The sequence below is a fragment of the Sarcophilus harrisii genome, chromosome X (genome assembly GCF_902635505.1).
Source record: "Sarcophilus harrisii chromosome X, mSarHar1.11, whole genome shotgun sequence".
Taxonomy (NCBI): Eukaryota; Metazoa; Chordata; class Mammalia; order Dasyuromorphia; family Dasyuridae; genus Sarcophilus; species Sarcophilus harrisii.
Window position 1 is genome coordinate 34346987 of NC_045432.1, and position 25210 is coordinate 34372196.

At 55.4% G+C, this 25210-nt stretch overlaps 1 protein-coding gene across 2 annotated transcripts; it reads right to left on the reverse strand.

Moving 5' to 3' along the window:
• Positions 1–379: 379 nt before the first annotated feature.
• Positions 380–24959, reverse strand: ELF4 (E74 like ETS transcription factor 4). 2 transcript variants are annotated; one of them, XM_031945030.1, is made up of 9 exons: positions 23482–24959; positions 15247–15470; positions 14458–14629; positions 13056–13139; positions 11357–11464; positions 8316–8399; positions 7796–7988; positions 6053–6394; positions 380–4586 (listed from the first exon to the last, which is right to left on the reverse strand). In XM_031945030.1, the coding sequence occupies exons 1-9, from the start codon at positions 23519–23521 to the stop codon at positions 3956–3958; spliced, it is 1878 nt and encodes a 625-aa protein (XP_031800890.1). In that variant the 5' UTR covers positions 23522–24959; the 3' UTR covers positions 380–3955. The 2 variants fall into 2 exon arrangements, with proteins under 2 accessions (XP_031800890.1, XP_012408703.2); XM_012553249.3 differs by having other exon boundaries at positions 11357–11545; positions 23482–24958.
• Positions 24960–25210: the final 251 nt, after the last annotated feature.

Sequence of the window (25210 nt, forward strand, 5' to 3'; positions counted from 1 at the left end):
AGGGCCCCCTGGCTAATTTTCTGTGACTCCCAGGATGCACTACGAGGTTTCACAATGATCTGGGACCCAAACCACCACCCTTCACTGCCCAAGTCGGCAGACAGAAAGCCTGGGGAGGCCGGGAGAGGCAGGCTGGGATGGAGGCCAGCCAGGGCAGTTTGTCTGGGCAGGGCTGGGAGGGCAGCTTGGGGTTCTGGGAGAGAAACGGCAGGCCTTCAGCCGCAGAGAGGATCAGCCCGTGGCTCCAAACCTTGGGGCCCAAGGGCTGGGAAGGACAGTGCCCAGCTGGCGAAGCTGCTAAGGGAGAAGAGAAATGAGAGCAGTGGGCAGGCAGGTCCTAACCAAGTACCATGGCTTCTGGAGGCCCGGGGCCCACCACACCCATCCGAGGCCACATCTCGCTTTTTTCCTCAACTTTTATTGATGCCTTTTGTTTTTACATCTTAGTCATTTGCAGCTATATCACCCCCACCCCTGTCCCCACCCCGCAAGCCTTCCCTTGTAACAATGAAAACAGGTAAGCAAAACCAAACGACACAGCAACCACTTCTGACGCGTCCCCACCGTTCCACACCCGGAGTCCCCACCTCTTCAAGGAAAAGGGCCCGCGCGTCGCCTCATCCTCCCCAGAAGGGTACAGATGGATCCTACAATTACACATGCAGCTTTAGTGTTCTCGTCTTTGACACAATCGCAGTCGTCGTGTATTTCCTTTTTTTGTGGTTCTGCTTCTCATTCAATTTGATTTCAAAAACTTAGAATTCCTCAGATTTAGAGAGAGTTGGAAAGGAGCTTAAAGACCATTTTATTTTACCCAGAGGAAACTCAGGCTCAGAGAGAGAAAAGGAGTGACTGCCCAGGTCCACCGTTCTTGCCGTGGAGACAGGGAGGCCCAGGACCAGCCCATGTGTCCGACCGGAAGGAAACTCGGCTGCCATTGCTTAATGGCCAATCACGCCATTAAGAGCCAATAACACAAAATCATTTCTAGCTAGTGTGGGTGATGGGGAGGGAGCGTTAGAGAGCTCTCGAGTCTGCCCAGTTCTAAGTTAGAAAGCTGCTTCTGATATTCAGCTTCGAACTGCTGCAGCACTGAGTGGTAGTGAGCATGCCATTTCCCCGTGTTCCCGATGCCTTCCTCCTACCCTCCCATCTCGGGGCCCTCAACTCCCCTGGTCACTTCTGTCCGGACACCCTCCTTCCAAGCAGGCCCCGGACCCGATGGGGGCCGGGCTGCAGCCAAAGGGGAGGGTCATTCCCTAAGCCTAGACCCTGGGCTTCTCGCCCCTTCAACCGCCACATCGACTCCCCTGGAGGCCGCCGTGCATTCAGCCCCCATCACTTTCAGACAAAGGGCTGACCAACCTTCTCTCATCTAGAACGGGGAACCCGACTTTGCGTTTCATGCGAGTTAGGTTTTTAATCTTCATGTCAGGTGTCATCTGCAGACTTAATAAGCACCAAAATCTATCCCTTTATGTGAGTCACCACTCGGGCTATCAGGCAGAGAGCGAGCACGGTTCCCTGGGGTCCCCGCAACAGTGGGGAAGAGTCCCCGACACTGAAAGCTAGCTCAAAAGCACCAGAGGGGGCGGTCTCTATGCTATCTCTGACTCGGGCGGAGTTTGTGTGACAATCTCGGGCCCTGGGCACAGACACACTCAGTTTAGCCTCTGGGGATGTTCTGATGGGCCTCCAGAAGCTCTCACTCAACACAGACCCTACGCAGACCTGCTCTCCGTATGTGAGCCTGGATTGCTCTCGCTCGTTTAAGATCTCTAACCTCTTTTCTAAGAGGCCTTTCCCAGTTCCCTCACTTGCTAGCCCCATCCCCTTCCAATTGCCGTCTCTACTTTGTTCACAGTTTTTACTTCTTTCAACATTTCCTTCAAGAACCCAGGGGTTGTTTTTGGTCTGCTTTCCCGGCGGCTCACGGCACCCGGTACGCAACAGGCGCTCAAGGACTCCTCAATGGAGCAACGGGCCAAGCACCGGGATGTTGGAAAATGACAGGGAGAGACCTAGGTTCTAGCAGACCCGGCTGTAAGGCCCCTCGGGCTGTCTGACCAATCAGGGAGGGGGCTGGGGAGTCCAGGGCCGGGAGTCCCCCCAGGGATATGGGTTCAAAGTCCCGGTTTCAGCCTCAGTGAGGAGGTGGGGAGCCAATGTCCCTAAGATCTCTCCCAGGTCTAAATCTTTTGATTCTATGGCTAGATCTATTCGGGCTGCAGGGGTGTGGGCACTTCCATGGCCCCCCCAGGGGCAGGGCCTGCCATCTCTGCAGGCTGATGGGAAAATGACTATTCCCTTCTTCCCCACCTAGCGAGGTTCCTCCGCCCAGGAGGTCCCGGGACGGCTCCTATCTGCCTCCCTTCCTTCTCCCAGCTCCTCCACGGTGCTGAGAGGAGAGGGCTGGCTGCAGGAAACCAAGCCAAGAAGAGGAGGCCTCAAGCCTAGAGAGGCAAACTGGTGGGGAGGGGGCACCCAAAGAACATATACAATCGAGAAGGGACCGAGGGAAACGAGCACCGACTCGTTCACGGGACCCCGGAGGGCCAGGGCCCTGTCCGGCCTTCTTCGGCCTGGCCGAGACAGGTTTGAATCGAGTCCAAAGCTATCCTCTCCCACGGTGGGAGACCTCGGACAGCACCGATCGCCAGAAAAGTCATTCCGTCTTAAGATGGAAGACGCTTCCCAAAAGCTTGGGAAGGAGTTCCTGAACGACGGACCCAGGATGGGAATGTTCCCGGCCCGTGAGCTCGGGGTCCCCGGAGAGGAATCCCAGCTCAGGTGTCCTAACTCATTTCCAGAGCCCTTCATGAGTGTTCAAAGGGCTCTCCTTACAAAACACCTCTGGGAGGTAGGTAGTGTAAGTGTTATTTCCTCCACTTCATGGGGGAAACTGAAGCCCAAGAAAGGGCAGTGACTGGCCCAGGATCACAGAGGAAGTGGGAGAGCCTGGATTGGGATTCCCACCTCAGGGCTTTGGCTACCAGGGCCATGCTGGTTTCGACAAACTCGAGCACCTCCGTGTACACGTGTGGGTGGGGACACAGACACACGAGCACCCACGAACAGAGCCCCCGAGCCGCCCGGGGGGCGTCCCTCAGTGCAGGGAACGGCAATGGAGAAACTGATTCGGGCGAGCTCGCTCGGCTGCGAGTCGGGCGGACTCCCCGACGACTGGCCACGGTGACGGACCCGGACACCCTTCGCTACCCGCCTCCACCCTCCCCTAAGAGCTCACAGTCTAGTCAGGGCAACGGAAACAGCACCCAAAAGTTAGCACTGCCCAGCCTCGGAGGGGGCTTTTGGGGGGGGGCACCCCGGCTCAGGGCATCTTCCTCCGAAGGTGCGTGTCTCAATGTCCCCGAGGCCAGGGATGCCCGACTGATCGTGGTCAAAAATGGCAGAGGGCCGGTGACGAGTTTCGTTGGCTTCTCGCCGGCATGAAGATCGGAGGCTCTCTATTATCAGAGAGGGTCTCGGAAGTGATCTAGTCCAACCCCTTATTTTAAAGGTAGGGAAACTGAGGCTCAGTAAGGTGAGGGCCTTGTTCAAGGTCACAGAGTTAGGGAGCGGCAGAGCAGGGATTCAAAGCCACTGCCCCTTGCTGCTTCTAGGCAGGCCCCGGTTGGCCAAACTGGCCGGGCCTCTCCTAGATGCAGCAAGGTCAAACGGCGGGTTCTTTAATGCAGAGGGTCGGGGGGGCGGGGCTTGGGCATGAACAATAAGGCTGATGGTGGAGAACTCTCTCCCACCCCGTGGTGGCACCCCTGACTCTCTGCCATGTTCCCCCGGGTGATGCCAAAGCAAGCACTGGGAGATGGGAGGGAAGAGTTTCATTCAAGATGGTAGCTGAAAGAGATTCACCTAAAGATGGCCCTGGCACTTGACTGGTAGGTGAAGCTCCCTTGAGGAGTCCTTGTCCAAAGAGGGCCAGAAATCCCTCTCTTCAGAGCTCCCCTTCTCCCTTACCTCCCTCAGCTCCAGTCCTGGGCTCCTGGAAAGGGCCCAGGCCTTCGGCTAGCACCACCGCCGACTGGGTCAGGTTGGGCTCGGCTACCAGCAGGGCCCCTGGGCTGGTGGCAAGTTCCAGTTCAGCCACGGGGGTCAGGCCGACAGAAGGGCAGCTGCTGGGGATCGCCGGGGCTTCCTGGGCCTGGGAGTTACCCAGGAGCCCCTGCACTTGAAGCGGCTGAGGCTGCAGGTAGGAAGAGGACCCGGAGAGAGCCTCCTTCACTCCCGGAGTCCTAATGATGGTAGCAACCAGGGTCCCCGGGGGCCTGGACGCGGGCCCGAGCGCTGCCGACGACAGGCCGCTGAGGACGAAGGGACGCCCTGCTGCGGTGGAGCCCTCCGGGAAGCTAGACCCCAGAGGGAAGGTGGCCTGCAGGGTGACGATGTCCTTGAAGGCCGAGGTCGAAGGGACTCCCTGGAGAACGATTTGGGGCGAGGTGGCCGAGGTGGTCGAGGAGCCGCCGGCCAGCACCGTGGCCAGCGGGATGGTCTGAAGGGTCAGGGCTCCCAGGCCTGCGCCGGCTCCCGCTGTAGATGCGCCGCCGTGGTTAGAAACCAAAGATGCACTGAGGAGAAAAAAGAAAAGCCAGATGAGGCGAGGGCAGCCCCCGGACACACTCTCCCACCTCCAAATCTTTGCTTAACACGGCCCCTCCGCCTCAAGCGTGCTCCCTCTCTTCACCTGTCCAATCACCGATATCTTTTAGCCTAAGTAACTCGGTGCACCTTCCCCAGGAAGGCCAGCCCTTGCTCCTTGGAGCATTTTCATATCTATTAATATTATTAACTATGGGTTGGAAGGCATTACATTCTCATATATCAGAGTCATTTGAAGTCTCTCACTCTAACTCTCATTTTACCGATGGGGAAACTGAGGCCCAGACACTGGAAATGACTCACACAAGGTCATATGGGCGCTCTGACTCTAGAACCCTGGGTCTTTCCGGGCACTACATGCCCTTTTGCTTGGCCCTTCTCATGTGTTGTGCTCCATTATGTTATCTTGCGTTATATTACGTTACATTACATCGAATCGCATTATCTGACCTTAGATTCTGTTTTAGTCCGTTAGATTAAGTTAGATTATACTATATTCTGTTGTATTACATCACATTATGTTATATTAAGCAATGGTACACGGTATTAGATTGTTTTATATTCTATCACATTAGATTATGTTACATTAATACCATGTGCTATATATAAAACGTAGAATACCATGTAACGCCATCAAAGCGACATTATTTGACATTACATTATCTTATATCATGTCACATTATATTACGCTGTGTTGCATTTGATGTTAAACTTCTCATTTTCACTACAGTTCTCTGTGTATGGGTCTTAAACTCCTACTAGAATGTCACCCACTCGGGGACAGGAACCTGGCCTATCCAAATTTGTACAGCCTTCAGTGCCTAGCATGGGGTTCTGTATTGAGCAGGTGCTTAATGGATGTTTATTGAACATTAGAGAAGCTACGGTGTAACGGCGTGGATCTCAGAGCCAGAAACATCTGGGTTCAAGTCCTACAACCTGACACATCTGGGCTTTGTGACCCAGAGCAAATCGTTTTGTGTCTCAATGTTCTGGGCGGCTCTCTAGGAACAGAGTTTGAATTCACAAAAGCAAGGAGGCACTGAAGTCGGCCAAGGAGAGCGAAGGAGCCTCCCGAGGTCCCTGAGCTTCCGAGATGGGTTTTGCCCGAGTGGCTTTTAGAGGAAAGGTCCAGGGCAGGGGAGGGTCTCTCATCTTGGAGGGAGCCCAGGATCCCAGGCCCGCCCCTGCTCTTGAACCGTAGAACAGTGCTCTGGCCCCCATCCCAGCCGCCCCATCAGCTAACTGCTTGATCTCGGCCCAGACGTACTCTCTCTTTCGGTGCCTCGGCTTCTGGATACTAACACCCGGCTCCCTGACCTCTCCAGGCCGTCTCAACGGGAACCCGAGATGGCGGCCATGAAGTCACTTGGCAGAGAGGCCCGAGGCAGCTTCCTCCTGGCAACAGGTGGGTGGCGAGCGCCGAGGATCTTACCTGACTGTGTGAGCCAGAGCTCCCCGAACCTCAGCGGGAGGGGTCCCTGCAGTGGTGGCGACAGCGGCGGCAGCTGAGCTCTCCTTGGTCAGAGCCTGCAGGTTCAATGCCCCCTGCAAGCCTGTTTGCAGAACCTCCCCGGAGGGATCCTTCTTCTGCTGAGTGGAAGGTCGGGTGGAACCCTTAGCAGCTCGACGTGGAGGTGGGGCCTGTTGGAGTTCAGCACCGGCCTCCTCTCCCTCTTCGTCTTCGATTATCACCAGGTCTTTGGGCATCTCCTTGAATTGGTATACCAGTCTCTGCCCTTCTACCTTGGAGAGGATGCCCCTCTGATAATAATACCTAGGGGTAACAGGGCACAGTGGGAAGGGAGACACTGAACCACAAATCTCGGATGCCTGAGCTGCCCTGGCAGTGATCAGGAAAGCCCTTTGCTGGCGTGACTTCCAGAGATCTTGGAAATAATCATAAGCATAATTCCAAAGTCTTTGGAAACTGAGCTGGCAGAGATTTCCCAAACATATTCACCAACATGATAATAAAAATTATCATGATCATCATCCTTACTACTACTACTACTGCTGCTACTGCTACTACTACTCTACTACTACTACTACTACTCTAGTACTACTACTATTACTATTACTATTAACACTATTACTACTGCTACTCCTCCTCCTCCTACTGCTATTACTATTAACACTATTACTATTACTATTACTACTACTACTACTATTACTACTGCTACTGCTATTACTGCTACTACTACTACTGTTGTTACTGCTATCACTGCTACTACCTACCACTACCATTACTATTGCTACTACTACTACTGCCATTACCACCACCACCACCACCACCACTACTACTACTACTCTCCAACTAATTCTACTCTGAGATGATTAGGAGCACATGTTGTAATCCACAACTCCCTCCTCTGACAAGTCCTGGCTGTGTGATTCTGGGCAAGCGCCTTCATGTCTCAGTTGCGCCACAGGCAATTCTAGATCTTCTAACTTGGATTAGGGTTAACCCACCACGGGGTCAGTGGCTAGATTTCAAAGGGTCTGTGTGATCTTGGATGAAAAAAATACATCTTCATTTCCAATCCCCTTTGGGTTTCCTTTGTACTTTTATGTGTTTTAATTTATGCACTTAAAAATCTGATTTTGAGAAGGAGTCCACAGTATTTAGCAGCCTGGCTGCCCAAGGGGCCCGGGACCCTCCCAAAGGTGCCCTAAAGCTCTAAGTGGTAGAGCAGATGCCAGTCTGGATTGGCAGAGGAGACTTTCTCACTGTAACTTTCCTAAAGAAATCGCCAACCCGGTCAAATAAAATAAGTAGTAATAGCTCGCTCACATTGCCATCGCTTTGGAACTTACAAAGCACTTGGCATGAATTATTATTCCCTTTAAAGAAGGTTAGAGGCTGATGATGGAGTTCCTCTCACTCACCTAGGAAACTCCCAGGGGGTCTGAAAAGAGGATAGGGAGAAGGGACTGGGGTTGGGGCAGGGGCCGGGGCGGGGCGGGGCCATAATCAGAAAACTCGCTGGGAGAGAGGGGAGTTGCTCTTTCCAGCTCCCCCAGTGAGGGGTGAGGGCAGCCTTGGTCCCGGAGGTAGCTTGGGAGAAGGCCATCAGCCTCCCATGTGCCTGGAGGGCAGGACAAGAGGCCCAAAGCAGGAAAGGTCCCGGGAAGATGCGAGGGAGAAGTCCTAGGACGCGGCCCCCTGCAGGGTTACCTCAGAGCTCGACCCATGGTCTCGTAGTTCATGTCCGGCTTGTTCTTCTGCTTCCCCCACAGCTTCGACACGGCCTTCGAGTCCACGAGCTTGAAGATGCCCTTCTCCCGCTGGGTCCACTTGATGTACTTGGGGCAGGTGTTCTTGTCCTGAAGCAGAGCCAGCAAGAACTCCCAAAGGTAGATGGTGTTCCCTGGGAGAGGGGAAGCAGCCACGGAGAAGACCGTTTGTTCCCCAGTGGGACTGGAGGCACTCTGAGGGTGGGCACAGTGCTCCCCGCCAGCACCTTGGAGGCTCCCTGGGGGCGGGCACAGTGCTCCCCCCTTAGCAGACCGGAGGCTCCTTAGGAGCAGACACAGTGCTCCCCCCCAGCACCCTGGAGGCTCCCTGGGGGCAGGCACAATGCTTCCCCCCTCAGCAGACCAGGGCCTCTCCAAGAACTCGGCCATGTCGCCATCCCCCCCTGCCCAGCCCAGCCTCCAGAAGCCAGAAAGCGAACAAAGCAGGGAGAAGTCGGTACCTTTGCCATCCTTAGATTTCTTCCGGATGGGAAAGTTGGGCTCGCTGACCGGGGAGGCACAGCGGGATGCTTTCGTCTTCTGGGCTACAGAGGGGGAGAGGGGGGAACAGGATGAGGAGCGAGCCTCGGTGCCCCCGAGCCCAGCAGGGTCTCGGGATGGCGGCCGATGACCCCGATCCGGAGAGGCCACCGAGGCACAGGTCGCGGCTTTCCCCACCCACACCTCGGTCCCAAGCTGGGGACCCGAAAGGCAGGCAGCAAAAGGCCAGTCTCGGGGAGCCGGGGGAGCCATAGTGGCCGCTCTCAGGGCTGCTTTGCACACACATTAGCAGCACATGGCCGGCTCGGGCTCAAAGCCATTCTCGCTTTCTCTCTGCATATATGTGTGTGTACATATCCACATGTTCCATAAATGTGTGAGTATACACACACACACACACATATATATATATGCATGTCCTATGAAACGGGGGAGAAACAAGTGTGTTCTGAGGTGGGGGGCAGGGAGGCAGCGTTGGACCCGCAGCAGCAGCCACAGGAACAGCCGGTTTTCTAGAACATCGAGCGCGTGCGAGAGGGAAAGCCCGGAAAGACATCCTGAAGGTCCAGAAAGGGTGACAGGGTGCGTACCTTTTCCTAAAGGCAAAAAAAGCCACACGAGTCGCTTGAGCTGAGGAGTGACACGGTGAGAACCCTGCCTTAGGAATATCAATTTGGCAGCTGTGCGTAAAATGGATTGGAGAGAGAAGGGACTTGTGGGAGGGAGAGAAGGAGGGAGGGAGGGAGGGAGGGAGACCAATTAGGAGTCTCTACAATAGTGGAGAGGAGAGGTGATGAGGGCTTGGATGGGGGGGGGGTGGAGAGAGGGAGGCGGGGAGAGGGGGGGGAGAAAGGGGAGGGGGAGGGGCTCCCGCTGTGGAGGCAGAATTGACAATGCTTGGCAACTAATTGGCTACGAGGGGGTGAGAGAAAGTATTGAAGTATCGAAGATGACTCAGACGTTTTGAACCTGAGTGACTAGAAGGATAGTGATGCCTCAGGAAGAGAAATGTTCAAAGGAAGGGGAGGGGGGGATGAATTCTGCCGGGGACCCACTGCATCGGAGCCCTGCTGGAACACCCGGGGGCAGGACTTTGTCAGACTGGGGAGGGGAAGAGCTGGCAAATCTGCTCACCTAGTGAAACTCCAAGTCAAATTTGGGGCAGCTAACTGGCCCTGGAGTGGAGAGAGCAAGTCACAACCCCGATCGGCTCCAAAAAGGAATCTCACCCCCAAATTCATCTCTGGTTTGTGGGTTTGTTTGTTTTTTATTTTTTGCTTAGGCAATTGGAGTTAAGTGACTTGCCCAGGGTCCCACAGCCAGTGTTGTTTTTTTTTTTTTCTTTCTTATGTTCCTCTGCATCCATAAGTTCGAGAATTTCTTTCCTTTCGGATGAAACAGGGGATGGGGGGGAAGTTTAACAAAAGCCGAGGGCTCCGAGGACCACAAGGCCAGGAATCCCTGCAACGGGTAATTGGGGACTCCGGAGAGCAGCCTGGGTAAATGCGGCGATCCGGGACCCCTTCGAGTGTCTTGGAGCCTTAGGGCAGTCTGGCAAAACCCACAACCTCCTTCTCTGAAGCAGGTTTGCTAATAATTGAAGGAAATGCCACCCCAGAGAAAGAGCTTCAGGAAAAGAAGGATGTCATTTTCCCAGCCAAATTCGGGGATCCCCTGCCATCCGTCCATCCGCTGAGCCCTTACTGAGTTTGGACTCCCAAATAAGAACCCCAACGCACAGGCGAGTTGAATTTCCATTAGGATCGGAAGCCAGGTCTCCTTAAACTCTGCCCTCAGGTACGATCTCTAAGCACCTGCCGGCTCAAATATTCCAGAACTCGTTTACCACCCTAGTTCTAGCATAGAAACAGGCCCACCGTGGGCCGGGAAACTGAAAAGGACACCCGAAGTCAGTTAGGTCAACCCCAGCATCTTAGTAGGAGGAAACTGAGTCCCCCCCACCCCAAGACAAATATATGAAGTCCAAGCTAAGAGTAGGGACTAGGCCTTTCGAGTTCTGGAGCTCGAACTCGGGCCTGTCCCTGGCAGCCGCCCAGAGCCCTCACTAACCAGCTGCCTGACCAGTTGGCTATTTTATCAGTTACAAAATGATTACAGCAACCCAGTGAGGAAGATGGGGCAGGCTATTATTTCTACTCTGCAGAGGAGGAAACTGAGACCTAGAGAGCTTAAATGAGCCCAGAGAAGTTCGAAGGGCAGTTATTACTTGGCGGGGATGGGAGTAGGACACAACCCAGCCCTGCTTCCAGAAAGCTCCCGCCCGCAGAGGCGGTTCGAAGCCACACACAAATAAAGGACTATGAGGTGAGTTCCAGGCTAGGTGAGCTCCGGGCCCTGTGAAGGGAGAGGTGACAGGGGAGCTGGGCCTGGAAGGGGGATGGGATTCGCAGTCGAGACAAGGAGTGAGAGCAATCCAGGCATTGTTGCCTCCGGGGACTAAGCTGTGGCCAGAGCATTCGGGGCTCTAAAGGCCATTAAGTTTGTCATTTTTCCTGAGCCACTGACCCCGGTCAGACCCGTGAAAAATATTTTGGGCGGCTGTGCGAAGCACGAATTGGAGAGGGGAGAGGCTAGAGGCAGGGAGGCTACTGCGATGGTCCGGTGATAGTGAGGAGGCCCTGAACTAGACTGGCAACTGTGGGAGGAGAGAGAAGGGCCCGGAGGAGCAAGACATTTTGCAGGTAGAACTGAAGAGACTTGGCAATTGGCTAGATGGGGGGAGGGACAACAGGTAAGGGCAGGAGTTGGGACTATTCAAACCCAGGAAACAATTTTGAAGTGATAAGAGATCTTTTTCTGGTTCTTTTTATTTCGTGGGTGCCAACAAAGCTTTTAGGCTGTCCTTCTTGGGAGCTCCCTCCGGCTAAAGTTCAGTGTCTCAAGAAAGTCAGAAAGTGGTGCTAATGGGGCATTTTGGGCACCGTGGTGGGCCACGACCGGGAGTGTGCAGCCACCTGTGAGCAAAAACAAAAGTCCTTACCTTTCTTCTTTGACCTCACTGGCATAGGCCTCCCAAGGCCTTTGTCCATGGAGCTTTCCTCCAGCACGGAGAATCCCTTGGCAGTCACGCTTCCATCGGTCGGGATGTCTGCTCCGGAGGAGGTAGAAAGCACACAGTTGGTAAAGGCTCCTGCAGAGTCCTGCTCGGTGAATAGCCCGGAGCTACTGACTGCAAGAGGAAAGGCCCAGGAGGCCTGAGTTGGGAGCCAGGACAGGGAGAGGAGCCCTCCCTCAGTAATGTCAAGGTCTGGACGTACAACCACAGCCTTTGAAAGTCTCTCAAGCAAGGGAGACGTACGTAGAGCAGTGTGAGCTCAGGATGAGGTATTAGAGGTGGTGGTGGTGATTGTTCGGTCCTGTCTGACTCTCTGTGACCCCTTTTGGGGAGGGGTTTCTTGGCAAAGATACTGGAGTGATTTGCTGTTTCTTTCTCCAGCTCATTTGACAGATAAGGAAACTGAGGCAAATAAAGTGGCTTGACCAGGGTCACACAGCTAAGAAGTATCTCAGATCAGATTTGAACTCAGAAAGAGGAGTCTTCTTGACTTAGGCCCGGCGCTGTAGCGCCCCTTAACTGCCTGGGTATGAGAGGGCCCGAGTTCAAATTTCAGCTCTGCTATCCATTAGCTGTGGGAGCTCAGGTAAATTCCTTGTCCTCTCTGGGTTCCTTTCTCTCCTCTATAACATGAAGGAATTGAACTTTCCTCCCCCCGCCCTTAATTCTTTCCCTCTAAGATCGCCTTCTCTGCCCACTCCATACATTCTATATGAATGAGGTCATTTCTACCTTTGACCTGTGAACATTTTGATGCAGGAACCTGTTGCGTTCCTTTGTATTTCCAAAGGAAATTTCGTATGGTCGTGCCTGGCACATAGTAAGTGCTTAAGAAGTGCCTGAAGCCTGAGTGGGCTACAGAGGCCCTAATTATGCTGAGGTGTGCGATGATGGAAGACAAGTGCCCTCCAGTCCTGCCTCTATAGCCCCAGGAGGACTGCACTGCCCTTAGCTGAGAAAATGGCCTCCTGATTCATTTTAGAGCCGTGAGGAAAGGGAGGGCACTTTTGGAAGCATACCCCGGCCACAGGGGAGGGGGCTCGTCCAGGATCTCTACTACGGGGCAGGGGGCTACAGGTGGGGCTAGGGCTGCAGGCCCACTCCTGGGGTGGAGGAGGAAACAGCACCAGGCTTAGAAACAGAGAAGATCTAGCTTGGACTCCTGCCTTGGGTCCCAGGTGGGCACGTTGACCCCCAGATTCAATGAGTTTCTGCAGGGGCTGAGGCCCTCGACACCCCAGTGCCCTGGGATGGGCTCGAGGCCTGGGAGAGCTTTCCCCATGGGGGCCATTTCTGGATGTCTTGGGGAAGAGTTCCCCCAGCACCACAATCTGTCTCCTACTGCCGACCTGCATCCCCCTGGCCATGTCTCCTAACCCCGGCTTCCCGGGCAACATGTGGGCATCCTCTCCAGCCCCTCCAGCCAAAGGAGGGTATGGAAAATCTGTTCTCCTCGATTTACAGAAGGAACACGGAAACCCAAAGAGAAAAGACTGGGCCGAGCTCACGCGGGGGCCGGGAGGCAACAGACGTGGGATCTGCCACCGGGACCTCCCGCTCCCCGGCCCAGCGCTTCTCTCTCTGGCCGTTTGGCGCTTCTGGGAACGGGAAGACTTCTACTCACACATGCGGCTTTCATCCAGGATGTTATTGGGGGCCTCCACGTCCAGCAGGACCTCGCTGGCCATCACGGTCTGGTTGTTCTCGTCTGGTGTGAGGAAAGAGGAAGGAGGTAAGAGACGGGCACAGGAGACGCGGGTTGGGGGCACGGCCCAGCCAGAGACAGAGGCCGAGGTGGCGAGGAGAGTCCTGGGAGCTGGGGGCATGCTGGGGAGGGGAGCCAGGGGAAGCCCGGTGGCAAAGCGTCAACTCCCCCGGTCTCTACCAGAGCCCTGAGGGCTGCTCTTAGGGCAGCTGCCATAGTCATCCGAGTGGAATAGCGGGAAGAGCACTGCCCTTGGAATCAGAGGCCCTGAGTTCTAATCCCAGCTCTGTAGCTCCCACCTGGTATCAGAGCTAAGTCACCTCTCTCCCCTGGATCTAAATTGCCTCCTCTGAGAAAGAGGGAGTCACCCTGGACGATACTCAGATCCTAGCTTTCCAAGTTTACCTCCTCATCCCTCCCGGCTCTGTTCCAATGCTCCATGTGCCCAATGCTCGTTCCCATTTCTGTCCCGGTTCATGTTCTTTCTCCTTCCCTTTTTAAAGCTCCATCCGCCAGCCCCCCTCGTGAAGCTCACCCTACCGGCCCAGCCGAAAGTGGCCTCAGAGGCCAGCTAAAGTGCTCATTCTACAAATGAGGAAACTGAAGCGCAGGGATGCGATGGGGTTACACAGCAGCAGAGATGAGACTCCACCCAGGTCCTCCAATGCCCAATCAAGTGCTCTTTTCACCTCGCTCAACCAATGGCTACGACAGCGTTCTGTGTCATGAGTCTTGTCTCCTCAGTTAGACTGTGGCTCCCTGAGGGCCCGACCATCTCATGATGATTTTGTATCCCCATCTCCCTCCTTAAACAAGTCCCCGGAGACTTGGTGGGTGGGCCAGGCCTCCGGGTCATTTCCACACTTCATTAACCTGGGGAGCTTTCCAGCTGCACCCCCTATGGAAGGTGATGAGCCCCCTGTCTAAAACTACCCCCCCCCCAGCTCCCAGAGCGATGATGGTGGTACAGTTGGGAAGGGGAGGGTGACTTATAGCTGTACATATGCCGCCTCCTCTCCCTCTTAGGAGGCACTAGTTCTTCTAGGCTTTGGGAGCTTAGCTTAAAGAATCGCCAGCCTCCCCCAGGAAGTCTTCCTTGACTTAAGTCGCTTCCTAATAGTCCTCTCTCCAGCGGTCACCTCCTACCCAACCCGGAAGCAGAAAGAAGCCAGTGGGAAGCCGCCATTCCCCTGCCACCCGGAGCCAGGATGTGCTGTCCCCCTAAAGCTTTCCTTTGCGCAGAATAGCCCCTCCCCCTTCCTCCAGCTTCCTCCCTCTCCCTCCCCAAACCTGCCCAGTCCCAGCCCCAAAGAGGATGGACCTGACACCACAAGGCCTCCCTCCAGCATCTGCCCTTCGTCCACCCCCAGGTCCCGGTCCGCCATGATGCCATTGGGAACTTCATCCCGGTCCAGCCCAGAGTAGAGGTGGAGTAGCTCTGGGCAAGGCAGCTGCTCCACAATCACCGCTGGAAACACGGAGGGATCGTCCAGCTGTGAAGGGAAGGGACAGCTGAAGGTACTCCCCCCAACACACACGCCACCTCTTCCGGGAGTCTTTCCTGAATCCCCTTCCCAGCCCGGAGCTGCCTTCTCTGTATCTCACTGGCTCTTCGAAAAAAAATATCCATTCCCTGAGGAAGGGGAGGCCCCCAAAAGGTGTACCACATCTACGTCGGCCTACGGCCCCAAGGAGGCCACCTGGTCCCCTCTCCTTTCTACTCCCCATCATGGCTCGTCCCATACTAGAACTCACACTAGTCCTCCACGTTCAGACTGAGGGGGGGGGGGTGATGGAAGAGAGGAGCTTATATGGGTATCACCCGGCAGGGGGGGAGAAGTTACGCTTTATCAGTGATCTGGGCCCAGGTTGGGCTTACGGGGCCCAAGTCAGGGTTTCAGGGCCAGGCCGAGTTTATGGGGCTCAAGTCGGGCTTATAGGCCCAAGAGATAGAGCTGTGGATGGGGCAGAGAGGGAGGAGGCAGGGGATCCCTCCTCAGAGTCCTGAGATCCTGGGTGTTCTGTCCTGAGATTTGGCTAAGCCAAGGTGGGGCGCTCTCCATGACCACAGAGTGTTTGCTGGGGGTGCCACCTCTGACGCTCCACGTACCTGCTGGATTTCCTCCATCCCGCCGTTGGCAAACTCAAATACCAGTTCACTGCTCTGTACAGCAGTGGCCATGCTGGCTCCTTCCGAAGCCAGTGAGAAGGGGACCTCCTGGGCCTTCAGATCTTCTGGGCTGAGAGAGTCACACAGGAAAACTCCGAGCTGTATGAAAATGGGCCCTGGAGTCAGGGCAGCATGCTGGGCGGGGCTCAGCTGGCTGGAGAGACCTGAGTAGAACAGAGAGGACACAAGGCTGTGAATTCACCTCTCCCTGGGTTCAGCCCGTTAGTCCTGAGGGCCACCAAGGGGAGGCGGGAGGAGAGGAAGCAAGGAGTCACAGAATGGCAGAGCTGGGAGGCTCTGAAGAGATCGGCTGGTCCGCCTCCTCAATTTGACAGGAGAGGAACCGGAGAGACGTTAATTGACCAAGGTCACATGGTTGCAGAGCCGGGTTTTGAACTCTGAGCTCTGGAATCCCTCCCTTGCTCGCTACCACCTAAGAGATAGAGGGAAGGAGCAGGAGCAACAAAGAAGGAGGAAAGGAGCTGGGGTGGGAATCAAGCAGCAGAAAAATGGAAAGAGCCTCTCAGAGATAGGAACGGAGGGGTAGGTAAAGGCAGATTACCCGAGAGGTTGGCAGAAAAGGGGAAAGGGGGCAAATGCTTCCATTTAATGAATGTTTATTGAGAGCAGCATTGTTGTAAATCAAAAGCTATAATAAAAAATAAAAAAAGAGAGAGAGCAGCATTGACCTGGCCCCTGAGCCAGAGAAAGAAAGAAGGCCCCTTTGAAGGCCCGGCCTCCTCTCTAAGGGGAGGCTACGTCACTTTAGCTGCTTCGGTTCCTTCTGCCCTTCCCCTCCCCTCCCCTCTTTCCATCTTCTTCCTCTTGTCTCAAGCACCCCCTTCCTCTTTCTTTTTTTCTCTCCGTTTTCCCCTCCTCTTCTCCTTTTCCTTCTCCTCTCCTCCTTTCCCCCTCTCCTCTTTTTCCTTCTCTCCTTTCCCGGTCTTCTCCTTTTCGTTCTGTCTCCCTTCTTCTCTCCTCCTGCCGCCTCCCACTTTCCTTTCTCTGGAGAAAGCCCCTGCCCCTTTTGCGGGCAGCCTCCATCTCCCCCACCCCAGCCGGAGCAGGGCACTCCCCCTCCCCCAACCTGCAGGCACTCTGGGCCAACATAAGACACAAGTTAGAAAAATTGGGATTCTGTGAGAGCTGGGAAGGCCTGCACAGCGGGCCCGCTGGAAGCCAGCTGGCAGAGTCGGTCAGAATTGCCCCCAGACTCCAGCGGAGGGAAGATCTGTGCTGGCCAGGGACTGTACCAAAAGCCTGGCGCCCACCCCCACGGCCCCCCCCTCCGGCACTTCTCTAAAGCTTGCCCAGAGAGGGTTGGCAAACAGGGAGACGAGATGCCCTGGCCCGGAGCCCCCCGACCGTTGGCAGTCATTCTGCTTTCAGGACTGAAATGTCACCCTGGGAAAGCACGGGGACCTACCTCCCCCAAAAGGCACGGATCAGCCTCTCCCCTGGGAACTGGGGAAGATAGCAACAGCTTGGGGGATGGGGATGGGGAGGAGGGATCCTGCCGGGTCTCTGCTCCAGAAAGCCCGCTCCCAGCACTGCTCTGCCATCCCTACCCCCATACCACAAAGCCTAGCAGCGGTGCACCCCAGCTCATCTTCTCTATCTCAGGTGTGTCCGGGGCCACGGCGCCCTCCCCACGCCTCCACGCCCAGCTTCTGAAAAGCAAGGACTGTACCTTCGGTTTGTCTCTCCCGCCGTCTCCCCGGTATCTGACCCGGGGTAGATACAGGTACTTGGAGATCTTATTCAGGACTTGCGTTTCAGCTCTCCCCCTGGACAGATGCTTCCCAAATCAACCCACTCACACTGACCCGCTGGACAGCTCTCCCAGGATGCTCGCCGGCAGCATCTCAAATGTAAAAAGTCACCCAAACCAAGCTCATCACCCCCTCTCCCCAACCAGCTCCCCGGCCTGGCTTCCCTGTTTCTCTTTAAGGCACCAGCACTGGCTCTCCCCACCTCAGAAACTCTCTGACTCGTTCTCACCAGCCCCTCCACCATCCAAGCCCGTGACAAACCCGGTCGATTGTACCTCGGAAACCTGCTCCATCCATTGCTTTCTTTGCACTCCCGCTCCTCTCACCTAGCGTGGGCCCTGATCACCTCTCCCCAGGACTATGGCAACAGCAAATTAAGTCTCCCTGCTTCCAGGCTCTCTCCTCCAGTCCATCCACCACACAGCTGCTGAAATGATCTTCCTAAGGCTCATGCCTGGCCCAGTCCCTTCTCTGTTTTAAAACCCGTTAGGGGCTCACCGTAACCCACTGGACACAGCCTAAAATCCTGACCTGTCATTCAAGACCCTCTTTGATCCCACTGACCATGCGTCCCTTCCCACTGTCCCCATGAACTGCACCTCGTAGGCCCAATAAGGAGTATGTACTGGACATGGAATCAATAGGTCTGGGTGACCACAGCCTCTCTTTTTTTGGATCTGTTTCTTCCTAAAAATAATGATCAGAACTCCTTCTGTTAATAGTACTAATACTATTCATTTCCCCAACAATAATAGCTCCCATTTATAAAGGTTTGCTAATAAGCACGTTACAAATATCTCATGTGACCCTCACAACCACCCTGGGAGGTAGGTACTATTATTAGCTCCACTTCCCCCCTCCCTCTCCCCCTCTCTCCCTCCCTCTCCCCTTCTCTCCCTCCCCTACTCTCCTCTTCTCTCTCTCTGCTCTATCCACTGTGCCATCTAGCTGCCTCCCCCTTTTCAATCTGAGCAAACAGGGGCAGCCAGCAGTTAAACGGTTTGTTCATCTAGCGTCGGAGGCCGGATTTGAACTCCTGGTCTTCCTGACTCCACATGCATCTAAGCACTCCACCTAGCCCCTTCCCACCATGCACTGCTTCCTTCAAAAGGCCTGGAAGGAGGGGAGAGTACACCATAAAAATACTGAAACTGTTGAAGACATGGCTGGGGGAAACCGTGGGGAGGGCCTGCTGCCATGGAAAGAACCGACCTGGCCTCAAACTCACCCATTCTGCTCTCAGAACCTCAGTTTCTCCAGCTCTAAAACGGGGGAGGGGTGGACTGGCCGATATGACCTTTGCGGTCCTTTCCAGCTCGCAGTCTCGGATCCATTGTGTCTCCAGACTTGTTTTGTTGTTCTTTAAAGTCCCAGGGGTCTCACCTACCCAGCTAAGCTTCCTTAAACCAGGGAGGGACCACAGTCCTAGACTTCCTGTGTATCTTCCCCCACATACAATGCCTAAGGCCGAGTTAGGACTGGCTCAGTAAAGCTTCAAATTGATTTCTCTTGTTGACCCGATTCCCAGCTCTGTTTAACACCCCTCATTGCAGCGATAGCGGCAGGCCTGTAGCTCCGCCCCCGAATCAGCCAGACAGTGACCACATCCTTTGGGGGTAAGCTACCACCACAGCAGAAAGGCCAAGAAAGCCCCCATCTGCCTCCCTCCCCCCCCAGAAGCCCGAGAAGAGAGGGGACAGGGGCAGAGGTACTGGCTGGCCCAGACCCTTTCACCTCGGCGGGAAAAATCAGCTGTCAAAAGGGGGTGCCCTCGGCATGCCCTTTCCCCCTACCTGCCCGGATGCACCTAGGCTGCTTCCTCAGGATTGGCCTGAGCCGGTTAGAATTCTGCTAGCTAGAAGGGACCCCCTTACGAGGAGCGTCCTCCCATTTTCCTAAGAAAACGCTGGCTGGTTCTCCACAGTCCCCATCACAAGCACCCTTAGAGCCAACTTGTCTTGGTCCATTTCATATCTATACCTTGCCTGTTCCTAAACAAAAATGACAACTTAAAAAAAAAAGTGAGAAAGAAAGGCATTCTGGTCTCTGAGCTGGGAAGACTCAGCTGGGTTTAAGTCCCCTTACCTCTGATAAACACTGTGCGATCTTGGACAAATTACTTAACCTCTCGACGTCCTAATAAAGCAGAGTCGGACTCAAATAGAAACAAGAGGCCAGTAAATCCTACCTATGGATCCGCGTATTGACTTAGAAAACCACATATTAACATTATCTACGTTCTAGTGTATTTTTATTGATTTTGTTCAACATTTCCCAATTATACTTTCATCTGCTTCTGGGGGAACACCTAGGAGCGTTCAGGTCGCAAAGCTGCCCCAGAGGCCAGGGTTTGACAGCTCTGCTCCAGGTGGCTCTATAAGAACAAAAATTTCAGAGAAGATGACCTGAATGAGCACAAGGAGTTTCACCTACCTGGGAGGTTGTCCATACAAATGAAATAAGGTCCCATCTTTATTACTATTAAATTAGAATGCCTCTGAAGACTGGATAAGTTTATTTCTTTATATTCCCAGTACTTAGCACTGGGCCTTTAGTCACCACTAAATACATGTCTGATTAAAACAAACAAAAACAAAAACAACCACACACCTGTCTTCTGACTCAGAATATAAGTTACTTAGACACTTAATTGAGACCTCCTGGGTCTCAATTGTTCCGGCTATCAGATTGGTCTTGTTACCTCACTGGAGCTCAAATAAGAAAGTGTATTTATAGGATTTAGCGGTGAGAAGGACCTTTAAGATGGCCCAAGATAACCAAGTTGAAGCCAAAGGACTTGTTCAAGATCACCATGGGACCTGGATTCAAATCTGCCCTTTGGTGAGTTGAACGAGTCACTCCTTCCTGAGTCTCAGTTCCCCCGCCTGTAAAATGAGAGGGTTGGACTAATCAATCTCCAAGATGCCTCTCATCTCTAAAGCTTTTATCTTTCCCAAGTCTCAACTAGGTGTCCTAGAGGAAAAAGCAATGGGCCTGGCAGGAAGACTCTCAAATCCAGCCTTTGGTACTCCTTAGCTGTATGGCCTTTGGCAAGTCACTTTACCTCATTCTGCCTTCCTTCTCTGAACTGTAAGACAGGATTGGTAATAATCACCCTAAGTTGATGAGAAGATTAAACAAGCTAAATTTTTTTTTTTTGGGGGGGGGGGGGTTAAAGCTTAACAAGCCCAATGCCTAGAATACAGTAAGTGCTTAATAGATCCTTGTTTCCTTCCTCCCTAAGCCAGTTGGAGGCCCTTCCGGAATAATCGGAAAAAAGGTGACCTCTCTCCCTCACCAGCACCCACTAGCTAGGTGGCCTTTGGGCCAACTCCCCCCTCAGCCAAGCCAGAATGCTCTTACTCTATCAGTTCTGCCAGGTGGATTAGCAGAAACCTAGACATAAACGAGCCTTCCCTGTGGCTATGTTCTTTGTGTTGGTCTGGGTCATCCCATGGATGGGTAACTCGTTATTGCTTGTAAACTGTGTGCCAGGAGCTGTGGGGTGTGGAGGTGTATGGGGACTGTTAACCCATGCGTGCACGGCTGCCCATCCTGCCTGTTTACACATAAAAGTGGAAGTGTGGGCGACTCCGGGAGACCACAGACAGAGAGCTCCCCCGCCTCCCGGGCAAGCTCAGTGGTCTGTTCCTCCCCTTCCAGTCCAGCCCAAGCTCTCCCTCCCAGGAGGCTGAGGAAACCTGCCAGAAGGTCCAATGAAGTGATTTCTTTTTTCTTGTTTGCCTCAGATTCTAGCATCTGAGCTCTCCGCCAGCTCAGTAGCGGGCACTCTAGAAAATGTGGACTGAACTGAATTGAATGAGGGAGGGAGGGATCAGTTCAATTCGGCGCACATTTATTAAGCACTTACTACATGCACGGCGGCTGCCGGGCCCTCAAGGAGCTGAGGTTCTACTGAGGAGACGGGACAGGAACATTTTATACCGAGTACACTACCGAGTAATTCCAAGGGGGAGAGGTCGCTAAGGGTGGCAAGGAAAAGGCCTCCCTGGAGGAAGCGGCTCCTGCTTTGAAGCGAGTTAGAGATCCTGATAAGCTAAGGGGAGGAAAACATGCTTTCCAGACTGGGGATGAAGCTTGGTGAGGGCCATGGGAGAGAGGGCTCGGAGAGAGCAATGGGAGCTCCGGGAGAGTGACAGTTCAGTGAGGGATGAGGGCCTCCTCGAGGGTGATGGGAGCTCGGTGAGAGACGGGGCCCAAGGCCAAGGCGATAAGGAACGTTCCGTGAGGGCATGGGGAGGGCTCGGGGAAAGGGTGGGAGGGGCTTCGGGAAGCAACGAGGATTCATCGAGAGCGACGAGGGACCCGGGGAGGGATGGGAGGGCGATTAGGGGGCCCAGGGAAGGGATGGGGGGACTCCGCAAAAAAAAAAAAAATAGGGAGAGCTATGAGTGGTTGGGGACTCGGTGAGGAAGTGGAAGATTCAATGAGATGGGGAGGGTCAATGAGGAGGCGAAGGGATCACTGAGAAATGGAGATGGAGGGGCAGTGAGGGAGCAGGAGACTTAATGAAGGGGATGTGGAGGCTATGCGGGGGCTCATCTAGGGTGCTGGGCTCAGTGCGAAGATGGGGAGATCGAGGAGAACCAGGTGCTCGATGAGAGGATGAGGGGCTCTGTGAAGGGCGGAGACTCAACAAGGGGATGGGGAGGCTCAGAGCTGCCGAAAAGCCCTTCCGCGGTCCCAGCCCAGTGATGGGCTGCCGGACCAGCTCTGTCATGCTGGGCCCCCGTTTTCCGAGACAAGCTCAGAGGCTCGACAGCCATGCTGCTGCTGGGGAGCGGAAGGGGGGGGGCGCATGCAGGGGTTCGGGCCACCGAGGTGGTCACCGCCGCGGGAGCCCCCCTCCCTCGGCCGATGCCGCCAGCCCTGCGGCCCGTGCCGGGAGGGGACCCTAAGCCCCTCGACCACCGCGGGGAGGAGGGGAAACGGGAGCCAATGGGCTCCCTCCTCTCTATCGGAAGCATCTTGAAGCACTTTGCAAACTCTGCGAACCTCGAGCCTCCCCGCGCTGCGCCGGGCCGCTCGTGCCGGAGCCGGGGCTGGAGCTGGTGCCCGTGCTTCTGCCGCCACCGCCGCCGCCGCCGCTGCTCCGCTACTGGCGGACTGGCGGGCGAGCTCTGGGACGGGTGGGGCGTGCCTTGCCCTCGAGCCCGCCCCGAGCGGTGGCGCCCAGGGCCCGCCCCAGCGCGCGGCCCGGGGCCGCTCCAGACACGCCCCCGACCCGGGCCCCGCCCCCGGAGGAGAACGTTCCGACCCAGTAGGCCGCCGCCAGCCCGGCAGCCAACAACGGCTCCCGCTCCGGCTCCGGCTCCGGCTCGGGTCCCCACAGGTGTTGGAGGAGTGCGGAGGGAAGGGGGAGGGCCCTAGAGGAGAGAGAAGAGGGGGCTCTCATTTGCATGCGGACTCTGCCCCCTCCCCCGCCTCCGGAGCGCAAAGCGCCGCAGCCCCTCCCCCCGCCCCCAGGAAACGCTGCCGGGGCCCGGAGGGGGGGCACCGGGGGAAGGGGAGGGAGGGCCCCCCCAGCCCTGGGAACCCCCCCCCCCCCCCCCCCCCTTTTTTTTTTTTTCCCCCCCCCCCCCCATCTTGGGACTAATAGTCCCAATCCCGCCGGAGAGGATGGGCAAGCGGTCTGTGACCCGGCGCGGGTATGGAACACAGGATGGCTTTGGGGGGGGGGCCTGCGCGGGGGGGGGAGGGTGGGGGCGCGGGAAGCGGCCTCACTATTGCCAAGACGCACGGCCGTTTGGATGCGACAGAGGGGCCCCCCCCCCGCAGGATCTCCCCGGTTCAGTGCCAGATCCTGGCCCCCAGTGGGTGGGTAGGTAGTTAAATGACTGAGTGAGTGACTGAGTCAGTGAGCGAGTGAGTCACGGAGTGCGTTGGTGACAATTCCCTCAGCTGACCCAGTGGGGCTTACACACGTCGCTAGTACCGTTCGGGCCCCCCTCACGTGAACCGACAGGGCCAGAGGCCAAACGGCCGATAGGTGGGCCCGCCAAGCCAGAGTCTCCTTCCCAGCGTCTTCCCTCCCCCTGCCAGCGGTCCTCTCGCGCCCATCACTCAGACCACCGAGGCCCGCCTCCACACGCACACACTCACACGCACACACAAAACACACGCACACCCCCCTTCCGAGAAGCCTGGCAGGAATACTCAGGATCCTCCAGCTGGAAGGAACCTGTTGTCAAGCCAAGTCGTCCAACGTTTCCCTCTTCCCCATCTTACAGAGGAGGAAACTGAGCTCGAGAGAGAGAGAGAGAGAGAGAGAGAGAGAGAGATGGGCTTGCCCAAAACGAGAAAAAGAACTCCGAGCTTCCCCCCAACAACCTCCTCTCACCCCCAACCCCTGAGCCAGAAGCTTCTCTCCCGTTACACTTACCCCGTGCGTCTATACGGATGAACCCACCAGTCAACAACATCCATCAACTAGCAGCTATAGCAGACTCTAGCTGGTGATCAATGAACTCGGATATGGACGTTTTACTCGAGAGCCGGACGGGGTGAGGGGTGTGGTCCCGGGCCCCAGAGCTAAGCCCGGCAATCGAGGGAGCGAGCAAACAGGTTGTCGCAGGGAACAGACCCACAGTCTTGGCCTCTCCCTCTCCGGCCCTGAGCTCCAACTCCCGTGGACGGCATTCTCCTTCCCTTGCCAGCTCTCGAGCTGGAGCTCTCTAGCTGCTCACTCTCTCTCTCTCTCTCTCTCTCTCTCACTCACACACACGGGGGCTGGGACCCAAAGCGGATTTTTTTTTTCTAATAAAGCTCCTCCTTCATGTGCCTTTCTGCCACCCCCTCCATTTGAGATGAGATCAGGAAGAGAGAGGCAAAGATAAAGGCAGTGGGAGCTGGGCTGCCTGGGGTCTCTGTGTGCTTATTTACATGAAAGCCCTGTTTCCTTCCTTGTGCTCCAGGCCCCGGCATATTCCAGTTTTGGGCTTAACAGAGCTCAGACTACACCCCATACACGGGTCCGGAACCTGCCTGCTTTGGGCCCTGGCCTTCACCTGAAATTTCTTTGGCAGTGGGGGGGATATGGCCCAGGGGTTCCTGGCAGCAGGGGGTGGGGAGGGGAGGTGGCGATCGTCCCGAGGCTTCCCAAGAAGATCCCCAAGGGACAGAAGGTCGGATCTCCCCTTCTGGATTAAGCTACCTCTCCAGACCTCTCCCACCTTGCACGCGTTTTGCCTTCTAGCCAATCTGGCCCATTTGCAGAGAAGCACATTCCGCCTCCCACCTCCCAGATTTTCCACCCGCATCCCTGTTCCTGGAATCCACTCCCTCCTCACCTGGGCCCCAGAATCCCGAGTTTGCTTCAAGGTTGAGCCGCTTTTTACAGGAAACCTGACCTGATGCCATTAATTATTTATGAATGCTCTTTCCTTAGATTTTTGTTCGGTAATCGCTTATCAGTTTAAATGTGGGATCCACCGGTAGAACGGAAGCTGCACGAGGGCAGGGACCGGGCTTCGGGTCGGGCTCTGGAGCCCTAGTGCCCAGCCCAGAAGGCGCTGAAAATCCATCCCGGTGGCAGTGAAATAAATAAACTAGATTCCCACCCTGGCTCCCCATCAGATCCCTGTGTGTGCACAAGTCACTTACTGTCTCTGGGCTTTCCTGTTCCCTTCTGTGAAAATTCATGGGGCCCGGGGAGGGAAGTGGGGCTGGACTTAAGGGTCAACTCCATAGGCACTGGGGGAAGTGAAAAGGAGCAGCTGCCCCTTCTCCATCCCCCACCCCAGAGTTTGGAAAGGTCTTCAGCAGCAGCTCCTTCCTCCCCTCCCCCAGGCAAGATTAGGAGAGGGGAAGTTGTGGGCTAGCACTGGGCAGATCCAATGATCCTTCCGTTGGGTAGTTCTGGACTTGGAGGGTCTGCCGAGAGGCCTTTGAAGGTCCCCTCCATCTCTAGGGTTCTCTGATTGTGTAAAACCATTCCTCGAGCAGATACGTGGCCCGGCTTTGTGGAGTGGGGAAAGCCCCGGATCTGCAGCCAGCAAATCCCTGTTTCTCTACTTCACAGGCTCCATAAAGCTTGAGAAAGTCTCTGCCTGGCTCTGGGTCTCAGTTTCCTCCTCTGAAGATCTCGGAGAAACCTTCCAGCCAGCTCTGAA

Coding starts and splice junctions, on each gene's coding strand:
- ELF4 (XM_012553249.3), bottom strand. CDS start 23,521: ATGTTGTTGACTGGTGGGTTCATCCGTATAGACGCACGGG. Junction 7,989..8,315: donor GAAATCTAAGGATGGCAAAG/GTACCGACTTCT, acceptor CCCCTCTCCCAG/GGAACACCATCTACCTTTGG. Junction 6,395..7,795: donor ACCATGGGTCGAGCTCTGAG/GTAACCCTGCAG, acceptor TGTTACCCCTAG/GTATTATTATCAGAGGGGCA.